General features: G+C 42.4%; 1 protein-coding gene across 1 annotated transcript; it reads left to right on the top strand.

Moving 5' to 3' along the window:
* Positions 1 to 6,775: 6,775 nt before the first annotated feature.
* Positions 6,776 to 13,998, top strand: LOC143326149 (COUP transcription factor 2-like). Its single transcript, XM_076739696.1, has 3 exons — positions 6,776 to 7,768; positions 9,140 to 9,664; positions 12,030 to 13,998. Exons 1-3 carry the CDS (start codon positions 7,267 to 7,269, stop codon positions 12,302 to 12,304), a joined length of 1,302 nt encoding a protein of 433 aa, XP_076595811.1. The 5' UTR covers positions 6,776 to 7,266; the 3' UTR covers positions 12,305 to 13,998.
* The last annotated feature ends 228 nt before the right edge of the window (positions 13,999 to 14,226 follow it).

The following is a 14,226-nucleotide window of genomic DNA, read 5'->3' as shown; positions in this document are numbered from 1 at the left end:
CACTGGGTTGAAAAGTCAAGGCACAGAGTAAGCACAGGCCATTAGCTGGTACTGAAATGACAGCACAAAGAGCCAGACCTTCATGCTGTCTCTGCCCTCAGGTTCATCCAGAAGACAAAATCACCATATGCCCTTCATTTGTTGAAGAAATTAGGATATCTGGACTTGCCTCACTTCAAATAAATGATGATGTATTCCTCCTTACATTGTATGCAAAAGAATTATTCTGCATATTTGACTAATGCCCCGTCTTGTGACATGGCTCTGACAGCTGACCTGATTTATTGCAAGGTTCCCCACATTGTTAAAAAACACAATCTGACTCAGTGACAACGTCCCAATTATCCCTTTCATGCAGAAAAGGTCCATATTACAAAAGAGGCTGTGAATTGCAAATCCGGTTGCTGGCTGTCCTTGCTCCCCTCTAATCTAATAATGTGATCCATCATTTCAGCAGCGATGGCTCTACACTGCAGGCATGGAAGAGAATCCCACAGAGGATTAATATGAAGATGTTTGCATATCCACATATGCATTCCTGAGAGGCTGTGTGGAAAAAAATACAAAAAATATACTGATTATAATGTCTCAAGTCTTGCATTTCCTGTGTCCAGGCCCTTAAAAAATACTTTTTTGATAACGTTTTTCTAGACTAAACTCTTATTGATGGTTAGTAACCTTCCAAACATGCACTTGACATCCATAACCAGCATGGATGCCTCCAGGACGCACAGGGAAAAAAGCCTGTAAAACTCAGTGTTTCCCGCTCAGTAGTGGCACTGTTGGTTGAGGGATAGTCCTGTTGCAGAATCATCCATTACCCTGATGAGCCCGCAGCCCCTGAGCTACGACAGCACAGCCACACGATGAGCGAGACAAGCGACTGCCACTATTTGTTCCACTAAAGCATTCATCACACTAATTACCCATGGTGCCAAGCAGCTCCTGTAGCCCAGTGAAGCTTTGGCTGCTCGTTTGGAGCCAAGGTGAGGCAGGGAAACCTCAGATGAGTCTAAACAGGAGGTTGTCTTCTTTTCCTAGCTCTTCCGCACATAATTAACTCAGCACTCCAGCAACTTGACAAATTGGGATGATGAATCTGGCCTCTATGAATAGATACAAATAGATGATCAATCAAAACAGTGGACAGTCTTCTCAGTCTGAGGAAATGTGCTGCTGTGAAGGACAAAAGAAGTGTCTTTGCTTTGAATGACATTTGGTCCTCTTGGAGAAAAGATTGTCTTTGTTGTGTTTTTGTCTGCATAAATGTGGAAATGAGTCCGTGCTGAGGGCGCAGAGAAAAATCTCATCATTTAAATGCCAAATTAAAAGCATAGCACTATTTCCATCTTTCCATATTCAATGCCTCTTTTAAAGAACTATACACATACAACGCTCCATCCTCTTGGAAACTATTCCAAATGCAGACCGATACAAAGGGACAGTCTCCCTGAATTACAGTCATTTATGCCACCTGACCTTGAAAAGCACCAAGAAGGACTGTTTTTGAGTTTCTGTGTCATTCAGACAAGCCTCCAAGTGTCTATGTCCCTCCTGGCCTTCACACAGCCGCCTGAACCGATGTAATGTCAAGTACATCACAACATCCCAGCATCACCTCCCTGCAGTGGCCACAGATCAACAGATCAAGGACAAGAAAACTTCCTGGAAGCACTAACTCCTGCCCTCCTCACCGCCATCAAGTTTCACCGCTGCTCACCAACCAAGACAAAGAAAACACTTGAGTAGATGACACGTAGCTGTTGAAACACTCCAGTAACCCTTCCATGCATAGCTCATTGCAATCTCCACTTTTCAATAGTTTGGTCAAAAATGACACTTATTATAATAATAGTTTTTGTTTAAAATAAATATGTGTATGCCATCTTCATAATTTCTCTGCAAATAATCATCTGAATTCAGAAATATTTCAGTTTTGCAATATTTATTCATGTTTGTCATCAGTTATTATCAGTCTTAATATTTTAAATATTTTGTTCCTCTAAGTGATGCTACCTGTAGGTTTTTAGCTATGCAAGCTAAGCTACTACTACTTATTCACGACAACAGTTCATCCGCATCTACAGTCACAATCAAGCTAATGCTAGCTAGCTGGGTACTTGAATTTAATGACAGATACTCGTTCAGATAATTGTAACTAATATGTAAAACATCTGTACTGTATGTGTCAAAAGAAACTGATTAGGAGCTGTTCCTATTCATTTCCATAGGAAATCCATACAATACAAAAAAAAGAAAACAGAATCAAAATAAAAACAGGTCAACTGGGTAATTCTTATCCCTCCTATGCATCAAACAGTTAAAAAGGTGCATTTGGCGCATTTAAAGCTGTTAATGTCTATATCATTCAGTAAAAGAGCACAAATAACAACACACTACTTGACCAAGCTGTATTTTTCCAAGTTTTCTCCTCTGTATTTATGAATGCAATCAACAATCGTCCCTTGTTTATAAAGACAATTATTGTATTCATGCACTCCACAGTATGCAGATATTGGTTATTATTAGTACTGATGATGCATCACTTGGGACAGACGGTAGCAGTCGTCTCTGGTATCTTTTTTTTAATCTGGCTTATTTCGCTGTTAAGACTGTGTCTCAATTTAAAGTTGAGTTGTATGTATTTTCATCATTTACTCAGCTATGTGGGTTAATCTTGTGCCAGATAATGAGTTTTCGTCTGAGTGAGGTCAGAGGTTAAGTAGAGCTCTGTACGAGTCCTAATGAGGATCCCTTCACTTTGCCAGGAGGGCTTGGCTCACTTCAGGGAAGACCATTGGTGGTGCGTTATCATTGCACACTGACATGTAGCACAATGTGTCTCTCAAGCATGAAATTTACCTCATGGTGAATGCTGCAGCGGCCCTGAAGGAGTCAGAGGTCAGTGGTGTGGGGTTAATGAAAGGTGAAAAGCGGTCCAGCAGTCACAGGTGAAGCAGTGGCTGAGGTGCACTAATCTAACTGACAAGTGCTGCTCTCTGCCCAGGATTTGACCCTGCTTAGCAGCCTTAAGTGATTCCAGCTTTGTTTCAATGGCTGCCAAGCACAACAGCAAGGAGACAATCTACAGTACCTGCTCTCTTCAGCATCCACTCAGACTATTGACCATGAGACGATGTTAGAAACATCTGAGTTACACTTTGGCTAAAGTCACTGTTCAGCGTGAAGATTTAAATTCATGCCTGTTAAACTGACCTTCCAATTTAATGTCGAGTATATATTATAATTAGGAATGATTGAGTGCAAATAAAAATATATTTAATCTGAGGAGAGGAGGAGAGTATGCTACCAGTTAAATTTTACATGAATACATGAAAAAAAAAAAAAAGTCTGGCATTGACTCTTTCAGTTACATTCTAACTTTGCTTAGTTAGCATCACTTTAAAGGACTAGTGCGTAGGATTTAGTGGCATCTAGCAGCAAGATTGCAGATTGCAGCCAGCTAAGTACCCCTCACCTCAGCCGTCTCTAAGCTTGTGGGAGAACCTGGCTGCTCCCTCTGTAGATGTAAAGAGTTCAGTCTAAGGACAGGAAAACACAGCAATTCCTATTTTCAGGTTTAAACGCTAATGACACCGTACATTTTTTTACATTCTATTTTGGCCATATGCTGCCAATAGATCACCCTAAATCTTACACACTGGGTCTTTCAACGGCAAATTGTTATTTTTTCATACTTGACAAACTTGCCTTAAGTAGATTCTAGGTTTCCAATCCTGCTTTTAAGGGGGGCGCCCTGTGGCGTCCAGGTTGTACGCTTGTGTGTTTCTCTCCCCTTTAGGTCCTGTTAGGCAAATCATGTGACTGGCCACAGCTTTCTCTCTCTCACTCCTTTGCTGGTTCTCCTACATGTTTGGTTGGTGTCAGTATGTGCTGTTTGATCTTTCCCATACATTCTTTATTATGTGGTTAGTTTTTATCACTTAAAGTTTGCAGTAGTCTTTGTGTCTTAAATGTGTTCTGTCTTTATTGTAAAGCACTTTGTAACTGTTTTTGAACGGTGCTATATCAATAAAATGGAAGGTTGTTGTTGTTGTTGTTGTTGTTGTTGTTGTTGTTGTTGTTGCTGTTACAATCATTTGCTTCCTTTATTTCGTTGTGGCCTACAGGCTGGGCCAGATCTACACACTCACTAAGGCTTGGCCAAGACTTTAGCAGGAGGATATGAGACAGGCTTCAGTGTACTTTTAGATCACAACCATTAATCTCATTAACATAACGAACTTACGCCACGCCCATTTACTCTGAAAGACATGAATACTGCTGCATTGTCCTAGAGGACCGTAACATGCACAATTCTGAAAACACTCTCAATAATACTGTCTATCTTGGTACATTTACAACAAAGTCACATCATTGTAGTACTTTTTCGACCCTCCTGTGTGTGTGTGTGTGTGTGTGTGTGTGTGTGTGTGTGTGTGTGTGTGTGTCCTCTTTAGGTTGCCCCCAGTGGATGAGCACAGAGGTCATGGGACGAGCTCATCTCTCTCACCTCAAGCAGGTCTGTCGTACTCGTACTGTACCTGTCCTGATATTAAACACTAGGTGGATTTAACAGATAACCATATGGTAGTTAGAGGGGGTAAAGAGCTTAGCGGGGAACTGTAATTCAACTATATGTGTTTACATAGTCACCTTGAAGCCTTAAGAAATGCTGCTGGTCTCTGAGCAGCATGCCATTGCTGCCTCCCACAGTGCTACATCCAGGTGGTTTTGCACACACAGTAGGTCTCTTCTGTCCATACTCTCCCTCACTTTGTCTCTAATTAGGCAGCTTTCAGCTCTCTGTGTGTGATAAGTCTTAAAGGGCACCAGATCAGCAAAAACTGGGGATTTATCATCTTTAAACTCCCAAATCTGCGATTAATGTGAACTCGTCTTGTCACCAGATAGCGCGGGGAGGGGAGAGGTCAGTGCATTAAACTGTGGAGGAATGCATCATCCCCATCCAGTGTAGTAAACACTTTAGCCTTGACCTTCCACTGTTGATTGGTCTTGGACGTCAGCCGTGTGTTTTGTTAGCAGGCAGAGCAGAGCTTGTTTTGTGTGTGAGCAGTCAGTGAGTGACTGCGAAGCTGGCCGTCTGGAAGAACGTGACGGCACACTCAGCCTCAGGACTCATGGAGCATGAGTCAACAGTGAAATGGCGATGTAGTCATTTTCACATGGCGATGATTTGCTACCAAGAGCCTCCGTGAACATTGAAATTATTTAATCCCTGAATACAAAATGTGGACAAGAGTTAGTCTTTGTGACATTGGTGCAGAAACACATCAGGAGCTAAAAGCAGCACAGAGTGTGGAGATGGTACTGGGACAAGAGGATAAGACTGTACATATGATCCTATAAGTATAATGTAGGTGCAGTCATGCGTTGTGAGTGCAGATGTTTCCAGCTGTAAATTGGTGCAGCTGTGTTATACTGTCTGTGTGTATTATGAAGCAACACATTATAAGATATTAGTTGTACTGATTGAGATCAGTATAATATGCATCTTAAAGTGGAATAAAACATAATGCATGTGCTGAATCAGTCCAGTGTGGGTGAATATTATCTCTGTGACAGCACAGAATGGCAGAACCTTTGGTTTTAGGTATATTGTTTAAACATCTATATATTATTGATGCTTGTTGGAGTAGATAAGAGCAGACTAAGATTTAGATTTCATCCTAATTTTAAACATATGACACGTGTCTATGAATCCAATATATTTAGTGACAATAGAAATCTTTCATTAAAGGGGGATGAAAAACACTAACACAATATCCTGGATGTTTTCTCTATTGGTGAAACTGTAATTAAGTAGATTTAACATTGGTGTAAAATATTTTTTGTTATTTTTACATCTAAACATTGTTAAATATGTACTTTACAATCAAAACTGTGCACTGTGCTCACATTATTATTGTTTTTAAAAAAAAATCTTAATGAGAGAGAGAGAAAGTTAATTGATCCCTTCCCTCTTAACTGACAGGCGACCATGAGTGGCTTCACATTTAGTAAATTTACAGTGTGGCAGTTTCTAAAAAAAAATATTATGGAAAAAATATTTTTACATAAAATGATGACAGAACTGAGAAAGATCCAATTACACAAATAAAATTACAGTCAGGATTGAAACACTGCAACAGAGCTGGGAGGGGAGCAGTGAATTGAACATAACAGTCATCTTTGTCTGATGATGTATGCTGAAGACAGTTCGTGAGTAATGGAGTAGATTTTTCTCCTCACGCCGTGCCGGTCAAGAGCATCTTACAGTCTTAGGTAATTTTCTGCGCAAGTTACTGATGACACTAGGTGGCATCAAATTGCTGCAGTCAGGATGTGCTGCTTCTGTGTCTGTTGGTCTCCTCACGTGAGAGCTAAGGTATGTCCTCTCCTTATATTTCAGAGTGGAGGACAGAGACAGAGACAATGGTCTGACTGAGTCACTGCAAGTATTGGAGTCAAGTAGCCGGAGCAACACGCGGGCGAACAAAGAGAGAAGACAACCAGAAAAGATCAGAGGAAGGGGGCTGCGTTCACTCACACAACTGGGGCCCCACGCTGCTGCTGCTGCTCCCAGACCAGCTTCTCCTCGCGTTAACTCCGCCCCAAACACTGACGTCACCGAGTCACAGCCCGTGACGCGGGGACGCACCACTCTCCTCCTCCGTCCCAAGCAAAGCATCATCAAAATCATCATCCATCACTCTCTCTCTCTCTCTCTCTCTCTCTCTCTCTCTCTCTCTCTCTCTCTCTCTCTCTCCCATCCGTTGTCTTTTTAATGTAACTTCTGACTGATCGGGAGAGCAGGGAGCGTCTGGAAAGCCTGGTCCGGCGACTCCATCTCTGATGAAGGATCTGCACGCATGGTGTTCTGTTTAAAGACTGTATATTTTTGGGATAACGTTGATTTCCTCCGTGGATTTTGGTTCAGTGTTGTCTGTCTTTATTTCCCCTCTGTGGATGTTATAGTGCATTATCTCGGTCTGAATGAAGCTTTCTTTTTGGATTTCCACCGCGCCGAAGCTGTTTCTGGGTGACTGCCCATTCTGTACTTGTGAAGTCGCGCGTTATAATTATATGGCCGTTATTTCACGCGCTCTGTTCGTATTTTGAAGCGTTACTTGTATTTAATTTTGTCCAACAATGCCGCAGTTTCCTTGAATTTGTATTAGTGGTTGATGCAGACAAATCGCGTGCGTTAATTATCGCGTAAAAAAAGAGGAAAGTTGGGCGCGCAAAGTTTTGGAGACAGTCGATATGGCTATGGTGGCGTGGAGAAACACCGAGGGCGTCGGGGACAGTCAGGGGACCCTCTCCTCCCCGGTGTCCCAGGTCGCACCTCTGTCTCTGCCCGGGGAGCTGGCGGGACACATGAACCCGGCGCCCTCTCTGGAAATAACCCCGGCAGCGGCAGCACCTCAGGGCGCACCGCCGCCCAATCCGTCCAGCGCCACCACCGCGACCACTGCCACCAACAATAACAACACCACCTCTTCCTCGTCCTCCTCCTCCTCCTCGTCCATGGACAAACACCAGAGCCAGCAGATCGAGTGCATCGTGTGCGGGGATAAATCCAGCGGGAAGCACTACGGACAGTTCACATGTGAGGGATGTAAGAGCTTCTTTAAACGCAGCGTCAGGAGGAACCTGAGCTACACCTGCAGGGCCAACAGGAACTGTCCCGTGGACCAGCACCACCGCAACCAGTGCCAGTACTGTCGCCTCAAGAAATGCCTCAAAGTCGGCATGAGGAGGGAAGGTACGGGCTGGCGTCCTCCTGTTGTTGTTATCGGTATCATCGCATCATATGATCCAGGACACTGTTCTCTTTCACACAATATGCATTTAACGACATCAGTTATGACCACACGCCTGTCCTATAAATTGCCATAAATGTTGTGCATGCTGTATGTGTACAGCTATATGATTTCTCCCTGGACACGGCCGTTCGTGCTGCCTTTGTCTAGTCGGAGATGTTGGAGGAGATAAATTCCGCCTGTTCATATTCTGTTCGTGTGATCTATCTGTGTGGGGTCCTGGTCTCTACACTGTCCACACTGTGCAGCCTGTGCTGTTACACAGAGGTGTGTGTTCCAGCTAGCCTCGTGTAGCATGTGCAGTGTGTTATGTTGCTCCCTGTGCGTCCTGCATGGCCATTGTGTGGCTCAAACAGCCTGAAGCCGCTTTAAATGTCACGTGTTCAAATTCGACAGTCATTTCGCTGCATTTGAAATGAATTTCGATGTTTTTTCGTTTAAATTGTAGCATTCAAGTGTTTGACGTTTTTGATAGATAATGTGTTCGCATATGGACTATGAGTGTGTGTCTGTGTGTGTGAGAGAGAGAGAGTGTGTGCGCGCGCGAGCGTCAACTCGCAGCTATTCATAATGCATGTTGGTGAAACAGGCCCGGCGTTGTCGGCTGGAGCCTTCTGTTAGGCTACTGCCTCCAAAACAAATAACTGACATTTAAGTGTTATGAGAACAGTGTCATTGTAAATTTCAGTGAAGTTGAATGCTGATTATTTCACCATCAAAAATTAAGAAAAAATAGCCTAGAGGCCCAACAGCCTTGGCGACTGTGAGGAGCGGGTACAAGCGAAGTTAGTCGCCAGAAAGTGGCTAATATTAGAGGACACGCGTTCAAGGCGCAAACGCGACAGTTTTGATCGTGAATGGAAACAATCTGACATAAAATTGACCCATTCACGGACCCACAAACAAAAATCTCGCACGCCATTATCTGCAGGTCGTGGCCTAAAAATAGCTTCGGAGCAGAATGTGTGTGTTGCTGAAAACTGGTCGTCGTGTGTGTGTGTTGGAGAGGCTTCTCCTCGCCTCGGCCTGCCGCTGCAGCCCGCAGGAAATGTTGGCGTTGTACGTTCCCGCAAAGCTCGGATGTGTCGAAACTTTACGTTTCTTTACGTCCATTTGACAAATGGCCGTGCACATGAACTCCATGACCGACAGAGGAGTGAGCCCGTGTGTTTATAAGATGCTCGACTGTTTGAGCTGACAATCCCTGTTGCTTTAAAAGATGTCTCCCGCACGTGCCTGTCTGTCTCTGATCATATTGTATGTATTAATCACCTTCCAGCTTGATTTGACGTTTCTGCTGTTTTTCGCCGCAGCTGTCCAGAGAGGCAGACTTCCCACCCAGTCTTATCACGGCCAGTTTGCTCTGACAAACGGGGACCCTCTCCAGTGTCATTCCTACCTGTCGGGATACATCTCTCTGCTGCTGCGGGCCGAGCCCTACCCGACCTCCAGGTTCGGCTCTCAGTGCCTGCAGAGCAACAACATCATGGGCATAGAGAACATCTGCGAGCTGGCGGCCAGGATGCTCTTCAGCGCCGTGGAGTGGGCCCGCAACATCCCCTTCTTCCCTGACCTGCAGGTGACGGACCAGGTGGCCCTGCTGCGCCTCACGTGGAGCGAACTGTTCGTGCTGAACGCCGCCCAGTGCTCCATGCCCGTCCACGTCGCCCCGCTGCTGGCCGCCGCCGGCCTCCACGCATCCCCGATGTCCGCGGACCGGGTGGTGGCCTTCATGGACCACATCCGGGTCTTCCAGGAGCAGGTGGAGAAGCTGAAGGTGCTGCACGTGGATTCAGCAGAGTACAGCTGCATAAAGGCCATCGTGCTGTTCACCACAGGTAAGATCTCGTTCTCTACACCCAAACACGGAGGCCTGGATGGCTGAGAGGTGCTTTTACCAAAACCTCTCATCTCAGCCCCAAAAGGAAGACAGAAAATAAAATGTTATCCAGTCAAGCAAGCACCAGTATGAACAAATGTGTTTTTTATATATTTGAAACATTCCTCTTAAGCAGACTGCAGCGTGCGAAAGGAAAGATGAACAATGACAATTTCATTTTTTAAAGCGTTACTTATAAATGGCGTCTAATTGGAAATGGCCATCAATTTGACCCAAATAAAAAAATGTTTTCAGAAAACGAATATTTGGATAGTAACAGTGACGGTATGAGCATTGGTGTAGTGGGAAATAATAAGCGGATTAAAACCAGTAGACTCTCACAGAAATGTGACGTTTTCTAGGAAAACCACGAAAGCCCTGTTTTTCCGAACATGACCGGCACTGCGCACTCCTTCATTTCTCTGTTCAAATCAGTTTTTTGGGGGTTATGTTTCGTTAAAACGAACGCACGGGCTGGCTTATGGTCCCCTTCATTTTACTGAAAAAATAAAAGTAAGAAACTTAGAGGCTTAGATCAAACAATTATTATTCTCAAAAAAAAAAAGAAGAAAAAAAAGATCAGAAGTCAGACCTCCACACAAAAAGTAAGCCCAAAAAGAAAGAAAGAAAAGAAAAGAAAAGAAAAGGAATCTGGTTTCCTTGTAAAAAGTCTTGTAAGCTCTATCATTTCTTTATTGACTGGGATGTACTGTTTTTCAGCCCCTTAAGGAATTAAGTTAAGTTAATCTGTTTTGTGAAGTTTATTATTATTATTTTTTTTAACATTTAAGAGGCTGTGAGGGAGTTTTTTGTTTGTTTGTTTGTTTTTATTTTTTTTTTATTTTTTGGATTTACAGAAGGCATCAAATCCCTGCAACCCCTAAAATATAGGACATTTTGCATGAGTCATACAGCAGCCTGTGCCAATGAAAAGGGGGCTGGACACCTAACATTTAATTCCACTGTTGCTTCACATAAAAGATGCATCAGCAAAGTATCTTATCAAATAGACTTTTATTTTATCAAACACTTTTTTTTTAAGTCCCAAGTAGGAAGCAGTGACATTAACCGATGTGAATTTGTACGCTTTAATTGCTGCTTTTATTTAAATTCTTAATTTTAAATGATTAAAATAACTGAATTGGAGAAATTAATATTCTCCCAATCTAATTCTTGCAAGTGCGGTAAATATTAGTTACAAAAAAAAAAAAAATGCACATCAATGTATGTCTTTTTCTTCTATCTTTAAATTAAGTTTTGAATTTGTCTTAAAGCTAACTGTTTCTTAAAAGACCTTCACTGAAACAAGTGAAACTGTGGCTGTAAAATTCATACCAGCATTTCAGAGCAATTTAACAACAGTCACAATCATGTTTGGTGGCTGGATCGGGAATTAGAACTCAAAAGAATGAGTAGCAGCGGAGTGATAAATAAAAAAGGTCTCCTATGGACTGTAGGTCTATTTTAGTCCCCAGGAGCACATCTGAACACGTGTCTGTAAACTGGGACACAGAGACCGTTCTTTAACCCCTGCTGCCATCCGCTCTGCAGTGTTACAGTGCAAACAGAGCGGACTGCTGCGTGTAGGGATACTACACAGACAGTATGCAAAGGTCTTCTACAGTAAAGCAGTCCACGCTCCACTGATGTGCTCTCAAACATAGCAGTAGTTGAGTTATTCCTCAGGCTGAGCAGGATTTTGTAGATTTCAATGGCCGAAATAGCTCCGTCTTTGATCCCTGATGTCAGGAGACTGATGAGGTATCAGTGTGTGATGGGCAACAGTACAGTGATTTTCCCTTCTTCATGCTGCTGTGTTTCCACCACAGCTCTCACAGGGATTTTACTTATTAACGTATTACAGTGTGACACCTTTGCACTTATTGCACTTATTACCTGACCGTGTCTGACTGACTGTTGTTGAGTATTATTCACGGGTGGTGTTGGATGTCCATGCTTTACTGTTCTGTTACTATCTCACCCAGACTTACTCTGATCTGCTTATTATAAGATAGTAAACTATTTCAGCAGCCTGCAGTCCTGCCCGTCCCTTTAATGTCTTGATCAGTGATGTAGCAAGTATGTGAAAAACACTAACTCTCAAGACAACAACTGTTGTTTTTTTTGTCTAAAAATATGATTGTTTTTTTTGTTTCTGGTGCTTTTTTGCCTTCTAATGATCATAGTTCACCAATATTTATAGAACCCTACGTCATCCAGTACTGTTCCTCCTTTTGCTGGCGTTCCTTTCGATTGCAGCGCTGGTCTTGACCGCTCCCTCTCCTGTCTGTTTCCTGTCTCGCTGTCGCCCTCTCTGTCTGTAGATGCTTGTGGTCTGTCGGACATGGCCCATGTGGAGGGTCTGCAGGAGAAATCCCAGTGTGCTTTAGAGGAGTATGTGAGGAGCCAGTATCCCAACCAGCCTAACAGGTTTGGGAAGCTGCTGCTGCGCTTGCCTTCCCTCCGCACCGTCTCCTCTTCTGTCATAGAGCAGCTTTTCTTCGTGCGTCTGGTGGGGAAAACTCCCATAGAAACTCTGATAAGGGACATGCTGCTGTCCGGAAGCAGCTTCAACTGGCCCTACATGTCTATTCAATAGAGGGAAAAGCTACCGTGGTGCAACTAAGGTCAGGAAATGATCCCGCACGTCAAATCAAGTCATTTCAGTGCAGCATCAAATCTCCGTTGCTTCGATCAAGGAAAAAAAAAAAAAAAAAAAAAAAAACTGCCAGTGGAATGAGATAATTACATGTTCAATGTAAAATTGATTATCTCAATTCATGATTTTTGTTGTACCAACCTCCATTTTCTTGATACAGGAGGAGAGATCTGCCTTATTCTGCATTGCATCCTTGTGTATCTAGAAAGGTCCCTGAAATAAATGAAGCGTTTTGCTGACGTTCAATGATTTGACCCCACTGGCAGAATTTTTTACTTGTTTAAAGAGAAGCAATATTTCATGAGATGAAATGACTGGTTATGATGGACATTTTTTGCAGTGTGGTGACCACTCACAGTCTATGGTTTTTGGGATAACAAACAATATTTATTGGACCCTGTGTGTATATTTATCGTGCTTGTAAATTATGTTTTGGCTCCTTTTTTAAATGTTTTGCGTATTTTTGCCCCGGCCAGTGAGAAACGTGCAGGGATTGTCTTGTGTCAACCTTTTTTTTTTTTTTTTTTTTTAAATTCTTTATTTTTTTGTTATGTTGCTTTTTTTGTTTCATACCTTCCAGATATGGCACTTTGACCTAAGGAACATTTCAGAAAGATTTAACACAGGTGTTTGAAACCCAACATCATCTGACTTTAACCCATTTGCTCAATTGTGTACAGACAGAATGGTGAGATTAACGCTCTGCTTAAGTTACTTTGGATTTCTATTTGCATTATTGACATACAAAGAATGAGAAGAAAAAGAGCAAACCCATTTTTGGAAATGCACTTCTCATGATCAGGGTTAGGCTGCGCCAAGTACTGCATTCCTCCTTTCACAGGTAATGTCATTACTTTCCTTCATGAATATTTTGTTGAATATTTTAGTAAACGTTTCCTAGCGGATGTAAGCATAAGGCGCTTTTTTTGCCTTCTAAAAAAAGATTTTTAAAACGTTTTTTTTCTCTTTTGATGATCTCAAAGAACATCGTGTTTATTTCTGATCAAATTGGTGAATTTTACAACTCAGAAATTCAACTTTTCTGTTATTTCTCATCTAAACAGAGATAACAGGTTGATTATGGTAAAAATCCGTTAATCTGACATTTTTATACGTCGAAGGGTTAAAGTCAGAATTATTTTCTGGTAACTTGTTACAAAGAAAAGTAATGACATTACTTTATTGGATTAATGATTAATGCATTTTCAAACACTTCTGATTCATGTATGTTTCCAGGTCTTTTACACTGTCTCAGAGAGATTTTAAGAGCACCGGGCCTGATGTAGGCTCTATAATGTAACTACAGTTTCTGATGGGATAAATGAGCTGTACACAACTTCCCAGGACAAGTCTACAAATCTATTTCATTATAATTCATGCATTTATGAGCCCAAGCCGCTTAATGGCACAACAGACCACTGCAGGGTATTGCTGAACTGAACGTGTGTGTGTATCTGTGTGAGTGCATGCGTCTGTATGTGTGTGTGTGTAAGTGAGTGTGTATTTGTGTTTACTTCTTTTTTGACAACCACTCTGATGTACTGTGAAAGCATATTGGTTAACATATTGGTACCGTATTAAATTATAACTCAAGATTTATAAATAAAGTGTATTTGGTTTATTTTGCCATTTCAGTTCTGTGGTGTTCATGACTGCCCCCGCTCCCAAAACAAGAAAAAAAAATGTGTGTTTGTGTGTGTGTGCGTGTGTGTGTGTGTGAGGAAGCACGAGTTTGTCTACTGACACTGAGAAAGGAAATGAATCCCAAGCAGAGCTGTCTGCTGTTTTGGAGCCTGTTTGACTGTAATGTTGTCACTAATCAGACATTTTAATCAAACTAATTGCTGCCCGTTGACAGACCT

Source organism: Chaetodon auriga, chromosome 1, assembly GCF_051107435.1.
Source record: "Chaetodon auriga isolate fChaAug3 chromosome 1, fChaAug3.hap1, whole genome shotgun sequence".
In the NCBI taxonomy this organism is placed as follows: Eukaryota; Metazoa; Chordata; class Actinopteri; order Chaetodontiformes; family Chaetodontidae; genus Chaetodon; species Chaetodon auriga.
This window is presented reverse-complemented; position numbering and strand designations above follow the sequence as displayed.

What these genes read in the sequence shown, in the direction of transcription:
- LOC143326149 (XM_076739696.1), top strand. Translation starts at nt 7,267, where the DNA reads ATGGCTATGGTGGCGTGGAGAAACACCGAGGGCGTCGGGGACAGTCAG. An exon ending in AGTCGGCATGAGGAGGGAAG is followed by an intron (nt 7,769 to 9,139) that starts GTACGGGCTGGC and finishes TTTTCGCCGCAG; the next exon opens with CTGTCCAGAGAGGCAGACTT. An exon ending in CATCGTGCTGTTCACCACAG is followed by an intron (nt 9,665 to 12,029) that starts GTAAGATCTCGT and finishes CTCTGTCTGTAG; the next exon opens with ATGCTTGTGGTCTGTCGGAC.